Source organism: Scardinius erythrophthalmus (genome assembly GCF_964197995.2).
Source record: "Scardinius erythrophthalmus genome assembly, chromosome: 20".
Classification (NCBI taxonomy): Eukaryota; Metazoa; Chordata; class Actinopteri; order Cypriniformes; family Leuciscidae; genus Scardinius; species Scardinius erythrophthalmus.
In genome coordinates, this window is record NC_138240.1 from 13306628 (window position 1) to 13328913 (window position 22286).

General features: G+C 37.8%; 1 protein-coding gene across 1 annotated transcript in view; it reads right to left on the reverse strand.

The window, feature by feature from the left end:
- Positions 1–22286, reverse strand: part of nol4la (nucleolar protein 4-like a) — a gene marked incomplete at both ends in the record, with an annotated part of 41535 nt that overhangs the window by 5544 nt on the left and 13705 nt on the right. Inside the window, 4 exon segments of the mRNA XM_081349788.1 lie at positions 2875–3028; positions 9347–9456; positions 11296–11407; positions 18607–18759. Coding sequence (XP_081205914.1) covers positions 2875–3028; positions 9347–9456; positions 11296–11407; positions 18607–18759 — 529 coding nt within the window.

Genomic DNA, 22286 nt, shown 5'->3' on the forward strand with positions numbered 1-22286 from the left:
TATAACATTTACAGTAATAGATGTTTTTTTAATTCAACATACATTCTCTGAAAACTCTTCTGAAAGGTTTTCATATTTAATGCAATTTTTCTTGTAAGTAAACTGATAGCAGAAGAAACATACAATTGTTAGTTTAAGGATTTATTTCTATATAGCCTTTTAAATGACTTGCACTCGTGTAATGTCACCATTTGATTCAGTCATATTAAATAATATATTTAATTTGAACCTTAACTCAGATATTCACACAAAGTACATTTAGGTTATTTTAGGATATATTAGGATATCCAATCAGGCATAGACAGACACTGTGTGGACAATAAAATTGGCCTAAATGAAAAATATAGCATGTCAGGAACTAATGACATAAACACAGAAAAGGATGGCTCCTCTCCGAAGGCTGGGTGTAATGGTAGACTGTGGGTTAAATCATCATCCTCTTGCCCTGTGTCTCTCTAAACAGCACAATAGTCTGCCACGAGTCTAGGGAGGGATCCATTAGTGCATAGGTACATTAATATAGAGTACAGGATGGGAAAAAGACTCATTATTTCACAAAACACAAGCAGTGGATCGTAAACACATCCCATAACAACCACACCAAATTACAAAGCAGATTTGAGTAAACAAGGGCAGTACAAAAGTGTGTCTTTGGGAGAACACACATGATAACGGCAGGGAATGAAAGCTATATAAAATTAATAAACCAGTCCCAGACAGTCTGGATGTGCTTTCTCCACCTAAACATTGTTTTCAAGAGTCAAATTCTCACTAAATAAAGAAAATATGTAGTTGTTACCTTTAAAGACACCATGACATTGTTTGATGTGCACAGTTTTTTTTTTCTGCTGAGATTTCCTATTAAAACCGGAAGTTGGGGAGAGACCAGGAGACTCACCCATCCTCACCCCCTCCTTTTTTCTACATGAATCACAGGCTGCATCCAAATATGCATTCTTTCCTATATACTATATATATATATATATGTATATATATATATATATATATATATATATGTGTGTGTGTGTGTGTGTGTGTGTGTGTGTGTGTGTGTGTGTGTGTGTGTCTGAATGTCAAAAAACAGTAGGCAAAAAGTACCCAGATTATGATTCTGAAGTACGTATCCAATGGACACTTTACAATCCCATGAGACCATGGGAGAGGAATGTGAATGGCACAACTGATGCTGTAGGTCACATGACAATGACAACATGGCGAGTGTAGTATGTCCAGATTGCATTCTGCAATATTTATTGTCACTATTTCAGGGAGAGAAACCAATACATTTGTGAGTATACAAATACACCTTTGTTTAAATGTTTGGGGTCAGTAAAATATATATATATATTTTTTTAACAAGTCTCTTATCCTCATCAAGGCTCAAATAAATGCTTATTTGATCAAAAATACAGTAAATGCTTAAAAAAAAACTTACTGACCCCAAACTTTTGAACTGTAGTATAGATGACTTAAGAAGCTAATGCATATGGACAAAAAGCCACAAAACTCAAATTTTGATTTTACAGTGCCTTTAAGAAACGATTCCCACAATCAGGTTGATTCAGTCATTTTACATCATATAATAATTTCAATAATTTTTTTACATTTAAAAAAAAAAAAATTAAAAGTGCAGATGCAAACAGCATTTTTACTTTGAATCTGAGACAGCCATAAGTCAGACATGCTAACATGCATGATCACAGCTCTGACTGCCATTCCTAAAATACTATCATCCCTCTTTAGGATAATTCCCAGAGGGGCCTCTACAGCTGTCCGTCAAGGGTAAGGTGCACTGAGCATGTGCACAGCCCTTTAGTCACTTTCTCTCTCCTTATGATGGAGTAAGTGGACACACGTCAATGTGTGTGGCCGAGCTGTTCCCTCCAGCCCCCTCGGAGCAAGATTACACAGGATTAGCCCACAAAGAAGCGACCCACGCTGCTTCCTCCCTATCTACCACCCAGTAAGACCCTCGACTGTCCCAGCAGCCATTTTAAAAATCATCTCCACATCCCCCTCCCCCTGCCCTCATCCTCTTCTCTCCTGCCCCATTCATACGCCACCCCAGCCCCCTGCACTCAGCTGAATAAGAGACAAGACAGAGGGAGCGAGTGCTGGTGAAAAGAAGGAAGTGTGTTCAATTCAAAAGGGGGCAGGGTCAACAACCTTGGAGTCTTGCAATTGTTTACCCTCATCCGCAAATATGGGAGCCTTTGCCAAAGATTATTGTACACATTCTGTGGTACAGATAGGATATATATTGGTTACATGAACAATAACACTGATGATAAAGATGAATAACATTTTATAGATTATATTCAGATTTAGCATAGAAAAGATTCATAAATTTGTCATAGAGTATTCAATTTGTCTTTTAATATACTCTTTTCTGTAACTAATCTATCTGTCTATCTGTCTGTCTGTCTATCTATCTATCTATCTATCTATCTATCTATCTATCTATCTATCTATCTATCTATCTATCTATCTATCTATCTATCTATCTATCGCAGATTCCCAGAAAATTGAGACTGACACACATTACAGAACTTGACACCGAAGATTTTCACATACAACCAAAATGAAAAAAATAAGGCTGTCTCCACATGGCTCTGCATACCCCAGACATCCATTAAACTGGGATCTGTCCAGAGAGTGATGGAAGAGAGCAAGAGAGGCTGGAGTGCTGGGAAAAGGGCTATAATGGGCCTTCAGGCACCTCTTCAACATCAGCTTTATAAGACACTTATCAGACTCTAACCAACACAGAGTCTTCTCTGATAAACGCTGACAAAAATTGGTAAAAAGTGTCTGTTATTTCAATGAAATGCACAGCTACATAAACACAGTGTGAGTGAGTAAGAGACATCGTACCTTCTTCCTCCTTAATGCTGGGCTGTGGGGGTGTAGGCATCCTCTCTGTGTACGGGGTGGTGGGGCTGCTAGGCTCTGCGGCTGGAGCACGCTCAGTAGAGACCCACGCGGGCTCAGCCATGTCCAAATCCTCACTGCTTACCGAACTCTCATCCTGTATGTGTGTGAGAGAGAAAGAGAGGGGGGAGGAGGAGGAAGTCAGAGAGCTCAGGATATTCTGTGCACAAAATGAAGCTCACCCATCCCACTATCGCCTAGACATCACTAGATTCTCCCATATCTCCTCCACAGCATCTCGACACAGACAAAGTCCTCATACCTGTGTCAAAATGAGCATTCTAAATTCCCTACATTTCCTGTTTGGTTCAACCATGCTGCTATATGTAAGATTGTCACGCAACATCTCACTTTACAAACTCTTTCTTCAGTCCATTATCTTCCCAGTGTATCCTTTATTGAGGAAACTCCACATTTTGTAATGTGGGATGGAGAGGGACAGAAGGAGGAGACTCTTAAATAATGAGTGAATACGAGGGGAGCTATTTTTAACCCTGTTGGAGCCAAAACCCAAAAGATGCACACACAGGATGAGAAGAACACGAGATATGTATTGTTTTCTTCAGGAATCATGTTCTGGGTGGGAATTTGCAGAACAACATTTAGTACACACAGTTCATTGCATGCACATATTTTTGTTTTTTGGAGTTTGGAGCTGTGAAAAATCCACATAAAGCATGTATGCTTTCGCAGCAGTGTTACATTTCCAGTGTTGTTATTGTTAACTAAAGTTTGGTATATGAAATAAAGATAAAAAAAAAAAAAAAAAAAATTGATGAAAAACTTAAAAAAAATTACCTAAACTAACTGAAATAAGTTGAAGTACTAAAATTACTAAAACTGAAATAAATATTAATTACAGTAAAGCTATATAGAAATATAAAAAAAACTACAAAAATTTTTTTTTAAAGATAATAAATACAAAAACTTGAAATGAAATGAAAACTGAAAATATAAAAATAAAAGCCAATTCAAAATATTAATAACTAAAATACCAAAATAACACTCAATTTCAAAGTCTTTTAAAATTTAGTCTGTTGCATAACGGTCCATTGTCCAGATTTTCTTGACAAAAATAACATTTTTGTTAACAATAATATGCAAAAATGTGTCATTCTGTAACAGACCAAACTTTGTATTCCAACATAATTTTACCAGTGTTCAGCATCTTACAGCTCAAATTTTTTTCTGTTTTTTCTTTAAAAAATATTGTTAGTGCATTGCTGATATCTCTTTTAGCATATTTTTGCCATCAGTGTGTTCTAATTAAAATGTTAAATTATCATCAAAAACCAAACGACTTAACGTTTATTCAGCCTAAACGTGTTTTTAAATATGATTTGCATTATCTATGCACGCTGACATAGTGTATGTGTGCCAGAATAAGTGCTGGTCCATGTTTAGCAGGCTGAAGGCATAGCGAATCACGTCGTGACCCTTGTCTTCACCTACGCTATGGGCGTGAACGCACCTCTCTACCTCTGTTGTCATGACGATGAAGCTGTGAGAAAGTTCACTGTGACTTACAGCAGGTTCTACAGCTTCTGAAGTTAGCATCAACGCTTTCTTCATAGCCTCCCCTCAAAACCCCTCCCCAAATGTTCCAGGAAAACCCATAATACACCCTGTGCCACCCATCTGTTCAGAACAAACCTTCACAATGCCATTGCTAATCTTGTAGCCGCTGAGTTAAAGACTAGCAACCACCCCCGCTCATGTGTGACACTTCCTCATTTTCACAAACAAACCCCTCATTTCACAAGCCAACCATCCCCCATCTGCATTAACATACACCTGAATGCAGAATTAAATTCATCTCGGCCTCAAACCCCTGGCCATCAAAGTACTCCATTCTCAACAGGCCACTCATTCCAATTTTATTAATTAAAACACTTTAACTTGCCCTGAAAATTAAAAGTGAATTCTACTTACTAATAAGCACAATTTATTTAGCATCACATTACCAAGAGTCTTTTTCTTACAACAACAACACACACACACACACACACACACACACACACACACACACACACACACACACACACACACACACACACACACACACACACACACACACACACACACACACACACACACACACACACAAACAAATCCGGCCTCTACACTACGAGTCCCTGATTCTGTGTTTATTGTTACCATGGTACTCAGAAGAGTAGAGCAGGCTGAAAGAATGTAATCATCAGTGGTGCTCAAGAGAAGGTGAGAAATGCAGGTGTGTAGATAAAGATGTGTGTGTGTGTGTGTGTGTGTGTGTGTGTGTGTGTGTGTGTGTGTGTGTGTGTGTGTGTGTGTGTGTGTGTGTGTGTGTGTGTGTGTGTGTGTGTGTGTGTGTGTGTGTGTGTGAGAGAGAGAGAAGAAAGAGTCACTGTGAATTGCCTCTCAATGTGCCTCTCAAACGCACAGGTTCACTTCCCTTTTCAGCACTGCACTGCTAACAGGAAGTAATTCTGGGACAAACATCCTGGGACCCCACAGATCAGCTAATGGTCACAAACTAACTGGTGTAACAACAGATTTATCAAGCATTGGATTAGTTTGAGCTTGAGACCCCTGTTGTTCTGAAACGTACAGTATTGTGACAGAAAGCCTGAAGCCTGAAAAAATTGGTCACATGGCGTTATGCCGGTCATCATCGTGATCCCAACATTTATTATCTAAAGTACATACTGAAACCATGACAGGTGTTTATTTGTAAAAGTGATTTCACACTGTCCTGTACAGCTGTAAACCAATATGTATGCATGTGGTAACACACACACACACAGAGACACACACATGTTGTAAACATTTGTCCTTGTGATTCAAGCCTTGTGAAAAATTGGGTTCCCTCTGAGGATTGTTTAGAGGACTGATGTGTGCGGTGCTGACTCCATTAGGTACCAAGTGGAGCATCAGTAACACAAGCAATGAGAAAGAGAGAAGAAAAAGACAGGAGCAAGAAAAGATCAATGTAGTCACAGGAATTAAAGGGGCATGTAAAACAATAAAGATGAGAGGATGAAGAAGAAAATGAACTAAGTAAAAGATGTGATTTAGTCAAGTGAGCCATAAATTAATATTAAACAAACAGAAATTTTGTGCACTTTTAAATCATAATTTCTGTATGTAAAAAAAAAAACTTGAGGCCCCCCAAAAAAATGCATTCTACTGATTAAAAGTGACAGTAAAGTATTTTACAAATTATATTTCAAATAAATGCTGTTCTTTCAAACTTTTTATTTATCAAGGTTTCTATTGTTTTCAACATTGATAAGAATGACAAATGTCTCTTGAGCACCAAATCAGCACATTAGAATGATTACATGAAACAACATGTGACACTGCAGTAATGATGCTGAAAATTCAGCTTTGCCATCACAGGAATAAACTACTTTGTAAAACATATTCAAATAAAAAATAAAAAACTGTTATTTTAAATTGTAATAATATCTCACAATATTACTATTTTTTACTGTATACCATAAGAGACTTCTTCCAAAAACATCTTGTAGACCCCAAACTATTGAATGGTAATGTCCCAAATAATAATAAACGATTCTTCTCCTTGGGGATATCTAGTTTACTTGTAAACCTCTGAGTATATTTTAAAGATTTGATGGCACTTACCTTGCAAGCATTGACTAATCCAGTGATTATTTTACCCTCAACAGCGTTCATTGTATCAGCCTGGTACATTTGTTTCCTGACGGACTAACAAAACAAAACAAAAAAATCCTGCGTGCCCCCACTCCAGAAGTTGCGTAAATCCAGCCAATTAAAATTGAGCGTGCCAGATGGAGAAAGTGCAATATGCATCTGAAATCACTGAACAACAGACGGCCTGTTGGTGTGCCGTCTGAAGGAAGGTAAGACCACTCTAAACATAACCTACCCTTACAATCTGAGAAAAATTATTTGTTGATAAGAACGTTGTTTGAACCCCTACCCTAGCCCTAATCCTATATTTAGCCCCAAAATCTGATTGGTTGATAGGAATGTTGATCCCAGAACACATTCTATAGTTAGGTGAATTACATTAAAGGGGGGGTGAATTACTGTTTCATGCATACTGAGTTTTTTACACTGTTAAAGAGTTGGATTCCCATGCTAAACATGGTCAAAGTTTCAAAAGTTAAGTTGACCGTTTGAAGGAGTATTTTTGTTCCAAAAATTGTCCTTCCGGTTTGTCACAAGTTTCGGAAAGTTTTTTTCGAGTATGGCTCTGTCTGACGTAAGAGAGGGCGGAATTTCCTTATATGGGTCCTAAGGGCACTTCTCCGGTAAGATCGCGGGCGCGCGCGCACTCGTAAAACAGAGCAAGAGAGTGAAAGCAGTTCGCCATCAAAGCGCCCTGCCCGGCTTTTGGGAAGTCAATGTCACCAAAGAAGTGTGTTTTTGGTTGCCAGGGCAAGACAACCCTGCACAGATTCCCAAAGAACCCGGCGTTAAGGCACCCGTGGATGGAGTTTGTTTTCCTGAGCATAAACGGAGTTGTGTAAGGCTGTTGTTCCCTGCATTTCGACGATGATTGTTTTATAAACAAAGCCCAGATCGTCTAATGCTTAAGGATCGAGCAGTCACAATGATAAAGGTTCGCGGTCGTGCGTTGGAACGGTGAGTAAAACTGTTGAACAAATGTCTGTGTGTTGTTAGCTCGGCGCGTTAGCACAGCTTTAGCTTCGCCCACACGGCCCGCCCCCAGCCGCTCGTTTTTTTCCGGAAAGACTCGGTACAGCCACTCTTTCAATTAAAAATATAATAAAACAAAAGACTTTTTGGAGATATGAAGGATGCAATATTACTCTATAGGTACTCAAGATTAACAGGAGATTGAGTGAAAATGAGCATTTCACCCCCCCTTTAAGCAAAAGGGCAATAAAACAGACAACTCAAAACAATATTCAACCAAAGCAATCTGATTGGTTGCCACCTGACATGCTTGCAGACGAATAATAGTACTATAGTTTTTGTGTCTCATTTTTACGTATACTTATTTTACATTTTAGATCTTATTGTGGCTTATTTTGAACATGAAGAACACGTAGCTTAAACAAATACAACAATTCTATTCTCATAATAGGTCTAACAATTTTAGTTTTTATAAAAGGGTAGTTTTCTAAAGTCACATAGCCTATTGCCCAGAAAAATTTGTGACCAAAAAATCATCCAACTCCATGCAACTTATTTTCACTTTATAAAGAGTGGTACAACAGCGCCCCCTGCCCGCAGGCCTGAAGGATACCTACACTTAAAAATTATTGTTGGTTTAACTTAAAAAAGTAAGTAACCTGGTTGCCTTCAAATTTTAAGTTCATTGAAATAATTGTTTTTGTTAATATAATGAAAGAGATTGGTTTAATCAACAGAAACTCAAAATATGTTATCTGAACCACATTAATTATTGTTAAGTTGATTTGACATAAGAAAAAATGTTGTGATAACAAATCATGAAAATATTTTTTAAAATGTACTAGTATCTACCTATATTCCTATTAGTATAGGAGTGTTTACTGCAGTTATCCAGAAATGGATTGTGACTTGTTTCATCAAGAAATTGATCAAAACTGGTTATTTAAACAGCAATATATTACATTAAAATATTCAATAAAAAAATAGAATAAAAAAAATAAATAAAAAATAAAAAAAATAAATAAATAAATAAATAAAATAAAATAAAATTAACCTAAGAAATAAATAACGATCCAGATCTGATATAAAGGTTTCCAGTTTCTCCAGCTCGGTGGATGTTTCTAACCTAAGCTGGGGCAAGGGCAATGCAGCATGTCACAGGTACACAACGGCCTTTCGACTTTCCTCTGGATGTTTCACGCATTGCATGCAATCTTAGAAAACTACAAGGCCATTAAGTGAGCTGTAAATGCATCTTGAGCTTTCTTTTATGAACATATTCTATATGTGCTCTTTAGTTGCAGATATACAATTACATTCATGTACTGTTTTAGTTCAGTGCTATAAGGAACTGTCTTTCACAAGGATGGGGGTTGTGTGTTTATCATCACCCCATTTATATAGCACAGTGACCCACAGACACATCCAGCTCTTGCTATTCCAGGCATCCACATATACTGTTGCTGAGGCAACCATGTCTATAAGAGTTAACCTTGACAACCACACATTGCACCATAAGGACTTGTCACAGTTCCTTAGAGCTGAGTGACTTTTACATTAAATTCTTTGTCCAGATAGTAAGGAATATTTAGCATCATGATACCATATATTATCTCTAAAACTCAGGAGCAGTCAGCAAACACACAAACCAGAAACGTCAATACTGAATTATTTTAAACTTAATAAATATATATATATATTTTTTTAAACTGACAACTTTGATGTATTGTAAAACAAAGCTTTTTTTCTCTCTTCAGTGCTCTTGTATCTCTCGCTCTCTACCTACCTGCTCATTGGTGTTCATGCACTGTAGTTTCATCTGTTTTAGATAGGTGGCAGTGAGAGGCATGTTGTAGTCGATGAGGTCTGGGACCAGAGAAGTGGGCCGGTCATTCTCTGTGGGTGAAAACCAACAAAAGAATTACATTTCAATTTTTACTTTCACATTTTTTTAAACGTCGTCAGAATTAATATACATACTAATGTTCAAAAGTTTGTGGTCAAATTTTTTAATAGATTTTTTCATATTTTTAATAGCAGTCGCTTATGCTCACCAAGGCAGCATTTATTAAAAACAGCAATACTGTGAAAATTACTACAATAAAATGTAATTTATTCCCGTGATTGTAAAGCTGAATTTTCAGCAGCCATTCCTCAATCTTGCTCAAGTGCTCAAGAAGTATTTCTTATTATTATCAATAGTTGAAAACAGATTTGCTGTTTAATATTTTTGTGGAAACTGTGAAAAATTTTTTCACGGTTCTTTACAAAATAACAGCATTTATTTGAAGTAGAAATCTATTGTAATATTATAAATCTTTTTAGTGACATTTTTATCTATTTAATTCATCCTAGCTGAATAGAACTATCAGTTTCTTTTTCTTTCTTTTTTTAAATCTTGTTGACCCCAAACTTGAACGGTAGTGTGTATATATATATATATATAAGTGTATAAATAATTTTCTTCAAAAAGCTAATTAGTCAAAAAAATGTGTAGCTAATTCATAAGACTTTCAAACAGGACCTACTTGTTGTAGTTATTAATTTGTAAGTCAATATTGTTTCACTCAATCCTTCTCAATAGTGTGCATGACTCAGTTCAGTCCCCTAGAAGGCGCTCTTGAGACAGCGCTCCAACAGAGCCTGCTGAAACCCCCTCGGGTCTTTGTTAAAATCAAACACAATAAACGCAAACAGGCTTTTGTTTGGACACAGATCTTCTGACCCTATACAGACTTCCCAGTCGCAATATAGTGTGAAAAGTTCAATAGCAATTTTTATTCTATAACCTGCTTTGGAGAGCAGGGATAACTCTTCCCTTCAGAACCCCTGTAGACAGAAGCTGGTCAGCTAATTCACTATTCAAAGTTTGTTTAACATTCGCTCTCCACAAATGCACAAATTTGGCTGTGCATTTGAAAATCGTTTTTTTGTGAATATGAATTAGGTTATGAGTTTGAGCATTGCACTTTGCAAATATATAAACTTTTTTTTTTGCAAATGTAAATTAGCTTACACATTGGTGAATCATTTTATTGAAAAATTTGAAACTATTTTAGCTCTATAGAAATCAAGCTTATCTGTGGCAGCGTGAATTAGTCACATCAGTCTGTGACTAATGGCAGACCAACATCACGTCTATGCAGATAGATACAGCACATAGAGTACAATATCTCAGAGCTGTGGGAAAATGACACTTTCTGATTCGTGTCCTGGGAAAGGTATTTATTGCTGACACTTTATGACAATAATGAAGTTGTGATTGAAACAGCTCGACTGTCTCTGAATTAAATAATGATGCAAATATCCAGAGAGAAAGCATATTTGAAGGTCATCACATGAGTGTCTGCTATGTCATGTCTTGAAGGATTGCGTGCATATTTCCTTTAGCGTTATTTTTCATTCTTTTTTGTTAATCAGTAATCTAATCTGTTTACTGTGGGAAGCGCGTGGGTCGGATTATCCATGCATTAATTACAAGGGGCCCGTAAAAGCGCAGAATTTTAGTCTTGCCTCTGTGGCTCATCAAAAACAGTGTGACTTTAATGAACATTTTGGAATCCTAATCTTTCCTAATTACCGCTAAAGGGTGATGCACTCCCAAAACTTTAATTAATGATAAAATGAACAAAAACTTCCAATTTACTCAGCGGCACATATTCATAAATATGTGTACGGTGCAAAATCATTAAACATGGCAAATCTAGACGTGAAAGTGCAAGAATGGCGCCTGACCTTTGAACTCTGCCGTGCTGGGGTTGATGTGCATCCTTTTCTGGCATTCTCCACAACTCATCAAGAAACGAGTCACCGCCTCACGTGGAAGAAATGCGTAGGTCTCTGCAATCTGACAACCAAAGGAGAGAATGGAAAGGAGTCAGCAAATATTTTAGAGATTAAACAGAGAAGCAGAAACAAGGGAGCATATCAACAAAAATAGTTTACTGTATACCAAAACCCACTGAGGATAAAGGGTCTGCATGCAACATGAAGGCTGTTCACTTAGTTGGGTTAGGGAGCAAGGAACCACAGTAGGTTCTGGAACAGAGCTATTCATTTTCATCCTAATGACAACATAACTGCAACACAAAAGGTATTTGCTATATAAACTCATTTTTAACAATGTCTACTTAGCAATGCCTTCCTTTTCTTCTTTCCCCTTCTCTAAATTTTCTAATCTTTTCTGGTCTCTCTCTCATCCCTGCGCCCTCTCCCTCCTCTCTCTTTTGCTCTTGCTTTCGTCTCCTGGAGGCTTTCTGTGTGCGACCTTCACACAGAGAGGGTGATCGAGCAGTAGCAATGGCAGGCCCTCCACCCTCCCCCCTTAGGTGGCACAGAGGGAAAAGGCCAACCAGGGAAAACCGCACCTCCCAGAATGCCATGCTCCCAGACTGCCCCCTCCTCCCAGACTGGCAGGGCTGGTCTCTGTGGGCTGCTTGTGCTATGAGACCTGACAGCAGGGCTCTCCAGGGCACTGGCTGAGAAGAGGAGGTGAACGTTGCCCCAAGGACATTGTGCAGCCCCTGCCACCCCCGCACACACACATGCAAACAGATTTTTGCATCTTTAGTATTGGGGGTGCTTCCTTAGCCTTTGTGTTCGAAATAATGAACCAGTCATCTTCAAAGGAATAAGCTGAGGTCCAGTGTGACAGAGAACATTGTTAATGCACAAACACATTCATTTCATTTTATAATAAAAGACAAAAAAGAAAGAATGCATAGAATATCAGGGAGTGGTGTGGGTGCCCCTTCAGTGGCCTCAATCTCAAAACAGCATCATTGCAGTCCCATCAGGCCACCACTAGAGGGCAGTATGCAGATAGCAGCAGTATTTGAAAGGGTAGTGGGACAGGATGAGAAGGGTGATCTGGAATAACAGTATGTCCCAAAGCTTGCCCACTCTACTGCTACACACTCAAAAGTATGTACTTTTCCCCCCACAAAAATAGTAGCCTACATACTTTAAGGGCATAGTATAAGTACGCGAATTGGGACGCAGCATAATAATCACTTTTTAGTCACAGACTCACAGTAGTTATGACTGAAGTTGATTTATATACATATGTGCAAATGAATATGAGATGAAAAAGTGAGCACACATACCTACATCATATTAAATAATACTATAAATAGTAATGATAAAAATTAGTATTACGATTATATATGCAGTTATTATTTTTATTCACCCCTCCCAAATTGTTATAATAAATGTAATAACAATATAGAATTATTTGAATTATAATTTTAGATTAGGTTGTAAAATACAATCAAAATAATTATTAATTACCATAGCATATTATTTTCCAATAATAATAATAATAATACCTCTATTACAATTGGAAAATATTATTATTATTTTTATTACTGGAAAAACATTATTACCATTAGTCACCACTCCAATAATAATAATAATAATAATAAATATAAATAATAATAATTATTATTATTATTGTTGTATTTTAGATTATTTTATTATGACATACAATCTAAATAATTGATAATTAATATAATATATTATTTTTCAATAATAAATTGATTATTATATGAATCACCCCAAAACGATTGTATTAGATTAGATGGTATTGTAATATTGATATACAATACAAATAAATAATATAATATATTCATCTGCAATAACTATTTCTGTCACTCTGTTACTGGTATGGACTTCATAGCAGACCTGGCACATATCCTGTGTCTATATAGTCTGTGTCATTATGCCAAAAGTATGGACTCTGATCAGGACCTGAAAGGCTCAGGCGGCATTTGGGACAGGGCCACGGATGTAAAAATGTAAGCTTCTGGACACCACCAATCAGCTAATCAGCTAATTATACAGCCAATGAAAGTCAGTTCAACCAGAGCAAATCAAGCCAATCACAGCTGATTTCTGAAGATAATAGCCAATCGGTGAGACCTTAAAGTGTTCTGATCTTTGCTTGTCTGATAGTCCAGCAGTTTAAGAGTGGTTCAATGTGTGCCAAATGTCAAAAACATGGCTATCAGGCAGTTAATTACTTTAATTAGGTGATTAGCACAAAGCTCAGTGGGGGCTGGAACCCAACACCTGCTTTCACACACCAAGGAATCACAGCACAAGAGAGCATAATCAAGCATACTAGGTGCACACTTACACATCCCCTATCTACCTCTAGCAGAATATATGTAAAGGGCCGTTCACACCAAGAACGATAACTATAAAGATAACTATATTAGTGTCCACACTAGCGGATGATATCGTAATGTTTATTCTAAGCGCGTGCTTGTCTGTCGTTTTAAATGCTCGAGCTCTTTACAGCAGGATGGATTCTGATTGGCTGTCAATGTTTTTATCATTCATCAGCTGAACAAAATCATTAAAAAAAAATGTGTCCAACGATATTCTTTGTTCCTAATCATTTTAGCTGTGGTGTGGACTACTTTAATATTGAGAACGAATTCTTGGAACTATATTTTTATCGTTATCTTTATAGTTATCGTCCTTTGTGTGAATGGGCCTTAAGTCTAGTTCCTGTGTTCTGCTTTAATTGGATCAGATGCTGCATTATGTCATAGCCTACTTCGTGTCATTCTCCCTCCCATATTATCAAATAATAAGCAACATAATAACTCAATAGCATGCTGAGTGTTTGTGATAAGAAACATAATAGTCTGCTTATAATTACACACTACATAGAGAAATTATGCTGCGTAAGAGTAAAGGTATATATTAAATCCCTATCACAGACAGTATTTGGCTCATATTCAGTCACTAACTCATTCATGTTTATTCCTCCTACTTCATTCACCAGACCAGTGTCTCAGATAAAGTAGAGGTGAGTCACAAGCCCATACACAGACACACACTCACACCTTTTTTTCTCCACTAAATATCATACAGAAACTCCGTCTGACACTCTTAAAGTCGACAAGAAATCAAAATTGACCCTATTTACTTTATTAGCGCATATTACTAGTCTTGTGGTGAACAAGTAATCTGTGCAAGTTAATAATACACAGAAAAAAATTGTTTGCCGTGGTAATCTTTAATCAAAATCTGAAAAGTTACTTCCGGTCTGGAATGGCGTTCCTTTTCTGATGATGTCAGTTGGACGGCTTGGGTTGAAAACGCTTAACCACTCCCCTCAAACCGTTAGTCTGCTATGAGCAGAGATGGAGAGGAGGAGCGCTAAAGTAAACCCCTGCCCTCAGTTCAATATTCCGTTTCACTTGGAAATACGTCACAACACTGGAGAAAAGTCGCTTGCATCTTCCGGTTCACAGGGACTTTAAAGTCCCTATGATATCAAAATGAAGTTTTTTGTCTTTTAGAATAAATGTTTGTCTTCCTGATTTCTATAAGCTAGTGTGCTCCAAAACAAAGACAAAATTTGCATTTAGAAGATGTAAGCAAATTTACAGTCTCTCACTTCCGCCAATATGGATCAATGATTTTGATGACATCACTCTGCACTTCAGCTTCTCATTAGATTTTCTGTCCAATCAAATATTCTCTAGAATCTAAAGCGTCCCGCCCCCTACATTATATATAGACACTGAAGCTATCTAAAATCGGTCACTTTTCAAACATTTACTATTTTCTACATGGTGAATGGCAGATATATATAGGGGATATGGAATGATTCAGACAGTGTAAATATGTTTTCCATTGGGGTGAATGAAGTCTGAATTCATGTTAGTGTCAAGTGAACGCCGCAGCGCACACACAGTCTGCTCCGGTCCAGAGACACGATAGCACAGAGCGGATCATATGCGAAAAATATCGGACCAATTTGAATTCTGCACAGAATGCTACATTTTAAAGCGATATGGGGGAGATTAGAAGGAGAAACAGTTAGAGATTAGGAGGAAACTACGGCCTTACCGAGGAGCTGATCCCAGTGAGCCTTTAAGTTTTCGAGACCTCTCCGACAGTTAGAGAAAGGGTAAATGGCAGAAAATAGAGAGATACACTGGAGACAATTGCAGTGCTGCTGATAAGCAGGTTGACTCATACCTGCAGTTTGGGCAACTTAAAATATAGCTGGATATCAATCCAAAATTATATAGTCTGTCTGTAGCTATAACAAAGCTCTAGTCCAGGGGTCACCAAACTTTTTTCTCTGGGGGCCACATTATCGTTCCTGACTGTGATGGGGGGCCGGGGCCGGGTCAGCTATATAACATAGAATTGTTTGACCCAGACCAAAATGACCACCAGCAGGCCTCATTGTGTAGTAGAGATAGCCTGGCACAGCCATCCCCACTACTATATCCACACCACTATATCAACACTTGATTCCTGGTACATATTTGTTTATCTTTACTAGTGGTTTGCAAAAGTTGTAATCGAGTCTTCACACTTTGTTTTATTTAGAGTTATTCTTCACAAATAATCGTTGGTCCACTGTTCTTTGAAAACTCTGCACTCTCTTTTAGGGGTGGAACGGTACACAGAAGTCACGGTTTCGGTTCATACCTCGGTTCAGATATCACGGTTGGGTACAATAAAGGGAAAAGCAAAACAAAAATGCAGAAGGCTTGTGCATGTCTCAGGCTGGACCACCAAAAGAAAAATAAATGTCTTAAGCCTTAATAAAGTAAAGGCATTTGTAGTGCACTCACTGACAATAGTTTTATATAATTAGTTCATTAATTCAATTAATAAAAATACCTTGATATGTTTGGTAATTGTACCTGAATTAATTGAAAATTAATCTGCTACATTTCAGATTAATATATTTGTTTTCCTTAAAAATGTAATTAACAGTAACTTAAACACTTTGCAGTTTGAATGATGTCCTGCATAAACTAAATGACGGAGTATGTTTTTATGTTTCCACTGTTCGATCACGGCCGCGCCACACACACACACACACACACACACACACACACACACACACAAATATAAGTAAACACTTTACGACTTTTCGATCGCGCCCACACCTCTCTCTCAACATATTCCAGCATAGCAATCCTTACACCGCAGCTTGCTTCAGAGCTTCAGAGCTAAGGCGGAGATTAGGTGTCCCTAAGAATCTGCGTATCTAACAGTAGTTCCGCATTACATTAATTAAATTGCACACAAGTTTTATTTATTTTTATACCGTGTATTCTCTGTGTAAATGTATGCACCAAACTGTGACGCCCGTACCATGACGTACCGTCCATGACGACTTTTGGGGATTGCCTCATAGGGCCGGTTCAAGTAGTGGGGGGCAGAGGGGCTGGGGGGCCAGTCAAAGGGGGGTGGCGGGCCTGAGTCGGCCCGCGGGCCTTAGTTTGGTGACCCCTGCTCTAGTCAATCAATCAATCAAATTTATTTCAGGAATACATGGCCTCTCGGCCCATAGTTCCACAAAGTCACAATAGCATGACAGACGCTCTAGCTCAGGTCCTATTATAGAGAAGAAAACAAGAACAAATGAGAACTCTTTAATATAAAATAAAATTTTCGTCCTAGACAATTTGTTGTATGTTTAAAAAGAGACCAAATTAAGAAGTATCATGCTTCTCAGATTATTCTCCTGAAAAATGAGAATCTCACATGTATCTCAGAGTTTCAGAAAAGATCTCAAGAAAATGACACAAACTGTGCACTGATTTCCCAGATATTTCAAAATAAACAAGATTTTAATATTTCCCAAAATAAAATTATATGAGCTGTCTCAAATTATTAATTTTACAGCTCTACACTTAGTTGTGTCAGTTGTCTCATTTTGTGTTTATTTATCCGAAGCAGTTTTTAGGAGAAACATTGTTTTACTTGGTTAAATTTACTAGGGCTGCACAATTTGGGGAAAGAATCTAATTGCAATTTTTCTGATAAAAAAAATATTATTGGGATTTAAAATGTGATTTCATTTTTTTTTTAAAGTTTCCTATGCTTGTTTTTAGGGCTGCACAATTTGGCCAAAATGTTGTTATTACTGTATAAATCAATATGACTGAAATAATAACAAAAAATCCCTTTTCTAAATAAAAAACATTAAACAAGATATTTCAATATTTGTACAAATTAAAAATATAAGAAATATAAGATAGTTTAAAAATATATATAATAATTATTATTTTTATTTGACTGTATAACTGTAAATTCTAATATTTAAGACTGTCCTAATTTCTTAATTTTCAAATGTTAAACAATCAAGGATCTAGTTTGGTGAAAAACCCAAGGACCCCTTAAAGCTTTTCTTTTGTTAACAAAAGCAGGTTCATGTGCTCTTCTCATAAATTTTGGAAAGGTGGTTGATTCATGTTCAAGACATGCAGATATGAGTTTGTGTGAAGCAGCATTCCACTTCGAGACATTGAAAACACTGTATGATGAGCTGCTCGCATGTAAAGGAAGCGCCTCGTTTCACTCTGAAACATGCAGCGCATACATTTCCTTAAATCTCAGCCATTGCGGTTTTAATCAGATTAATCGTGCAGCCCTACTGAGAACTACAGAAGTCCTGAGTCACGAAAGGGCAAACTCTGAGCAATACAATTTTCCTCTGGGCTTGGCGAGCCAGGCAGCTTTATATAAGTCCCATGATGCAATACTTGTCACTTGGGTCTTGTCATGTTTGACAGCTTGAGAGGTAGTGATGTTGACTTATATCGGTGGGTCAGACGGGTTCAGGTTTGAAAAGATTTCAGATTGGGTTGGATTGTTTTTCACAAACGTGGGTGGGTGCGAGTCAGAGAAATCTGTCCAGAACATCACTAGTATGCATTTGCTGTTATGGCATTAAAAAAAACATAAAAGTAAATTAAAAAAACATAGTGTTCCATTTGAAGCTTAGACTCCTTGCTGATTTATAGTCTATAATAGCTCAACAGTGCGACAGGTGTTTCAAAATGGCTGCTGTTGCCCCAGCAACAGCCTCTACTCATTATAGTCATTCAGATGTTCTATTTTAGAGTTGCTTCTGTGATCGTTTCAACAAATAGAGTGAGGACAGTTTTGCACATTGCTGCACATGAAGCCTATGTTGCATGTACTTTTTTATAGCAAGAGAAAGGGTTTCGCTTATGTGTGTCTTGACTATATTTTATGCGCTGAATGATTGTGTCTCACCGCCTTATAGGTCTTTTTCTGGCCGGCGTGTTTGGGTGCTCTACCAGGATCCGCCCCCATCTCAACGTGCATGGCATAGATGATATCAAAAAAATCCTCCACTACAGCAACCCGCTTCAAGGAACTGTCCTGGGTCGCCCCTCCATCTGAACACTGCTGAAAGACAGAGAGAAAAGTTGATTATAAAAAAACAGAAGAAAGGTCAACATTCAAAAACTATAGCTATGTTCAGACTGCAGGCAAATGTGGCCCAAAACAGATTTTTTTTGCTCATATGTGACTCAGATGTGTTTTTTTCTTTAAATGAAAGTGTGAACAGCACAAACTAAATGGAATCGGATCTGTTCGATTCTGATTTGGGCCACTTCCGCATGTGGTCCAAAATCATATACAGGTCAGATGTTTTGCAATGCAACCTTAGTCTGAACAGTCATATTGGTATTCATGCAACTTTTACGTCACTCTAGATCGACATTTGTCGTAAGATTGGCTGCACATGAATTTGCTGGTTTCCGTGGCACATCACCTAATAAATGAACGTGTAAAGGCAGACTTCAGTTGCTGCATGGCGTCTTTGTTATCAATCTTTTCCACATGTGGGTCAGTTCAATTAGATTCTCATTCGAATCTGATATTGACCACATTTAAAAAATACTGTGAAGAGCACAAACAAAAAAATGGATCTGAGCAATAAATCAGAATTTAGCACTAAGGCTTGGAGTATGAATGTAGCCTATATGGTACCTCATATTTCACTGGGTTTCCACAATTACTGCATGGTATTACTGGGTATTATTCAGGTTTCAAAATTTCCTGCAAATCCTGGGTTGATGTTCTTATTTGCATTTCATGAATCAGTAACACTGATTGGACAAATAACAGCTCTGTATAAAAACAAATAAAACATTCTCTTTTCACTCCAGTTGCATTTGCTCAACATTTTCATGTTTCTCTCAAACACCGCCACTATACACAGCATGTGAAGGCCTCTGACGGCAGCAATGACACAGCAACCAGATGAACTTTGCATGCACCAGTCCACAGACTGGCATCTTCATGGGCACAAATCTTTACTGCTCAAACATTATTTGAGTTTCTGAGTTGCATTCCAAACATTTATGCTGACTTCAGTCAACTAAACAGCTCCTGGATGAGTGCTGTGCTATGGGGCTTTATGAGTATTGCCCTGGGCCCTGGCGACTATGTACGGCTAAGACAGTCTCTTTTATGTAGTGTATTATTCAGACGTTCATTGATCTGAATCTAATATTAAGTCCTTCACAGCTCAATAGGTTTCTTACTGAATATCTCCACTATTAGATTTATGTGTGAGAGAAATACAGTGTGGTTTTTTAACACTTTTCAGCAGCATTTTGAAAATAACTGCTTTCTTGACCACAGACACACACACACACAACCAGCCCCACCTCAAACCACCGCCACCTTCAACCCTGCTTTCCATAAAGCTGACCCTGTCGCTATGGCAACTGGCAGCGCTCTCGGGCAGGTGTGCAGGGCAGCGGGTCATGTGACACCTGCAGGAATTCTGATCACTAAGACAACCTTCTTATTCTCCCAGTCCCACTCGGGCCCAACCGTCACCTGTTCATTATTGCTTTCACACCTTTTTCTCTCATTACTTCTTTCTCAGCTTTACTCCAGAATGGCACGTCTTTTTTTCAAAGTAACTGTGGCTTATTTACTACAACTTATTTATAGGTGAAATGTATAATTGTTGTGCCAGTAGTATTAAATTGGATTTTATATTGTTTATTTATTTTAACAGAGAACATTACATTTTCAAAGCATAACTCTTTTGTCACTAATATCACAAACATCTCTTCTGGACTTCAATATTGCTTTCATTTTTATGTTTCCAGATTCTATACCTGGCATAAACAAAGCTTGTATTGCCTGTTTCAATCTGCAGGTGTTGTGTAAAAAAGGAAGTAGCAGTCATTATCCTTTCTCTTCATATAATTTTTTTTTCTCTCTCCCTCATTTTTTAACTGCACATTTCTACTTTGATTCCCAGAGGGGCTAACGTTTTTCTTTGTTTTCCTTTCTCCATCACATTTTCCCCAAGACATCTGTCTTTTTCTCCCTCTCTCTTTCCCTTTTTTCTCCTGTCCTGCTCCATCTTTCCTCTCTCCCTCTTTCTCTCGCTCCCCCCTTTCCCAAGTGCCAGGTAATGAAGGTTGCCATGGCAACTAAAACCAGCGCACATAGCGGGCTCGCTTTAATCCGGCCCTCTCCAGCCATCCGGCTTGTGCATGCGTTCCCTCCTCTCGTCATAATTATAAGTCTTATTATGCCACGATCAGTCAAACATGCACCACCCTGGCTTTCATGATCTCGGTCATGAGGTGATTATGCCACACCTATGCAGAAACCCTCCTGCTCTCTGTCAACCAGAGAATATTCTAGAAATGGTCCCTCTAGGACACAGGACACAGACTCTAGGACCAGATGCAGTCTCCTCCAATACCTTAGAGAAGAATGCCTCGGTTATAGCCATGGGGGGAGGACTGTGTGTGTTTGTCTATATACAAACATCTCCATCTCAGCTTGATTGCTCCATTCCGGTTGCTTTCACACATGCACTTTCAGACACAAACATTTCCTCTGTCCCCCACCATTTCCTCAATCTGAGGGCACATCACAGTCTGTGGGTGACTAAAGTAGGCCACCAGGATCAGGGAGATCTGCTCAGCTCTACCGAAGGCCTAACTTAGTCCAAACCTGACACACAGTGACACCATACTGCACCCATATAGATCCAAATATGAGCCAGTTAAGTGTACAGTGCATAGAATCACTGTGTGTGCAATAATAACAACATATCGCAATTACTGTAAATCAGCAGGTCATCACAAAATAAATCTCAATGCGAAACAGGGGATCTGATATCACCCCAAAGTGTAGTTTTTTTGCAATAGTGACTGACAACAGTTCATTATTCTATTTAATACACAGCTAGGCTAAATAAACAAAGAAACAGATATGAAATATTGTATTCCATTGACTGTACTCAGCACAATAACCGTAAAGTTGAATCTAATGTAATTTAAGTAGAAATTTTAGAAAATAGAAAATAAAATGAAATGACTTGAATAAATAAAGGAAATTTATTTACTATGTTTAGGAACAGGAACAGTTTCTCCAAAAAAAAGTTTATTTACCCTCATGTAATCTCCAATTCCATATAGAAATGGTCACTTGTTTGTTGCCTTGCTCTACCAAGAGTATTTTATCCTATCTTCTTAAGTGTTTTTTTGTTTTTTTGCACTTGGCCTGGAGTGCAAAGTGTTGAAAGATGCACAGAGAGCATACCACGCTACCATGTTTTTACTGAAAAATTGCTATACTGTAAAAAACGGCACTGTAAATCATTTAGCACAACGTGAAGGTGAGTAAATGATGACACAACTTAGGCGATCAGTTGACTGCAACAATGGTGAAGTACGAAGTTCAGCGGTCAAAAATATTTACTGCAGAATGCAATGATTGACCAGTCAGAATCAAGTATTCCAGAGCACTTAAAAATAGAAAGAAAGAAAAAATATTACAGAGCGCTTGGTTGTAAACTTCTAATTTGAAAGTGGCAGACTGTTACTAATTTGATAAACAGTAACCAATTGCGACTGCAGATAGTATGACTCACACACTGAATGTTTTAT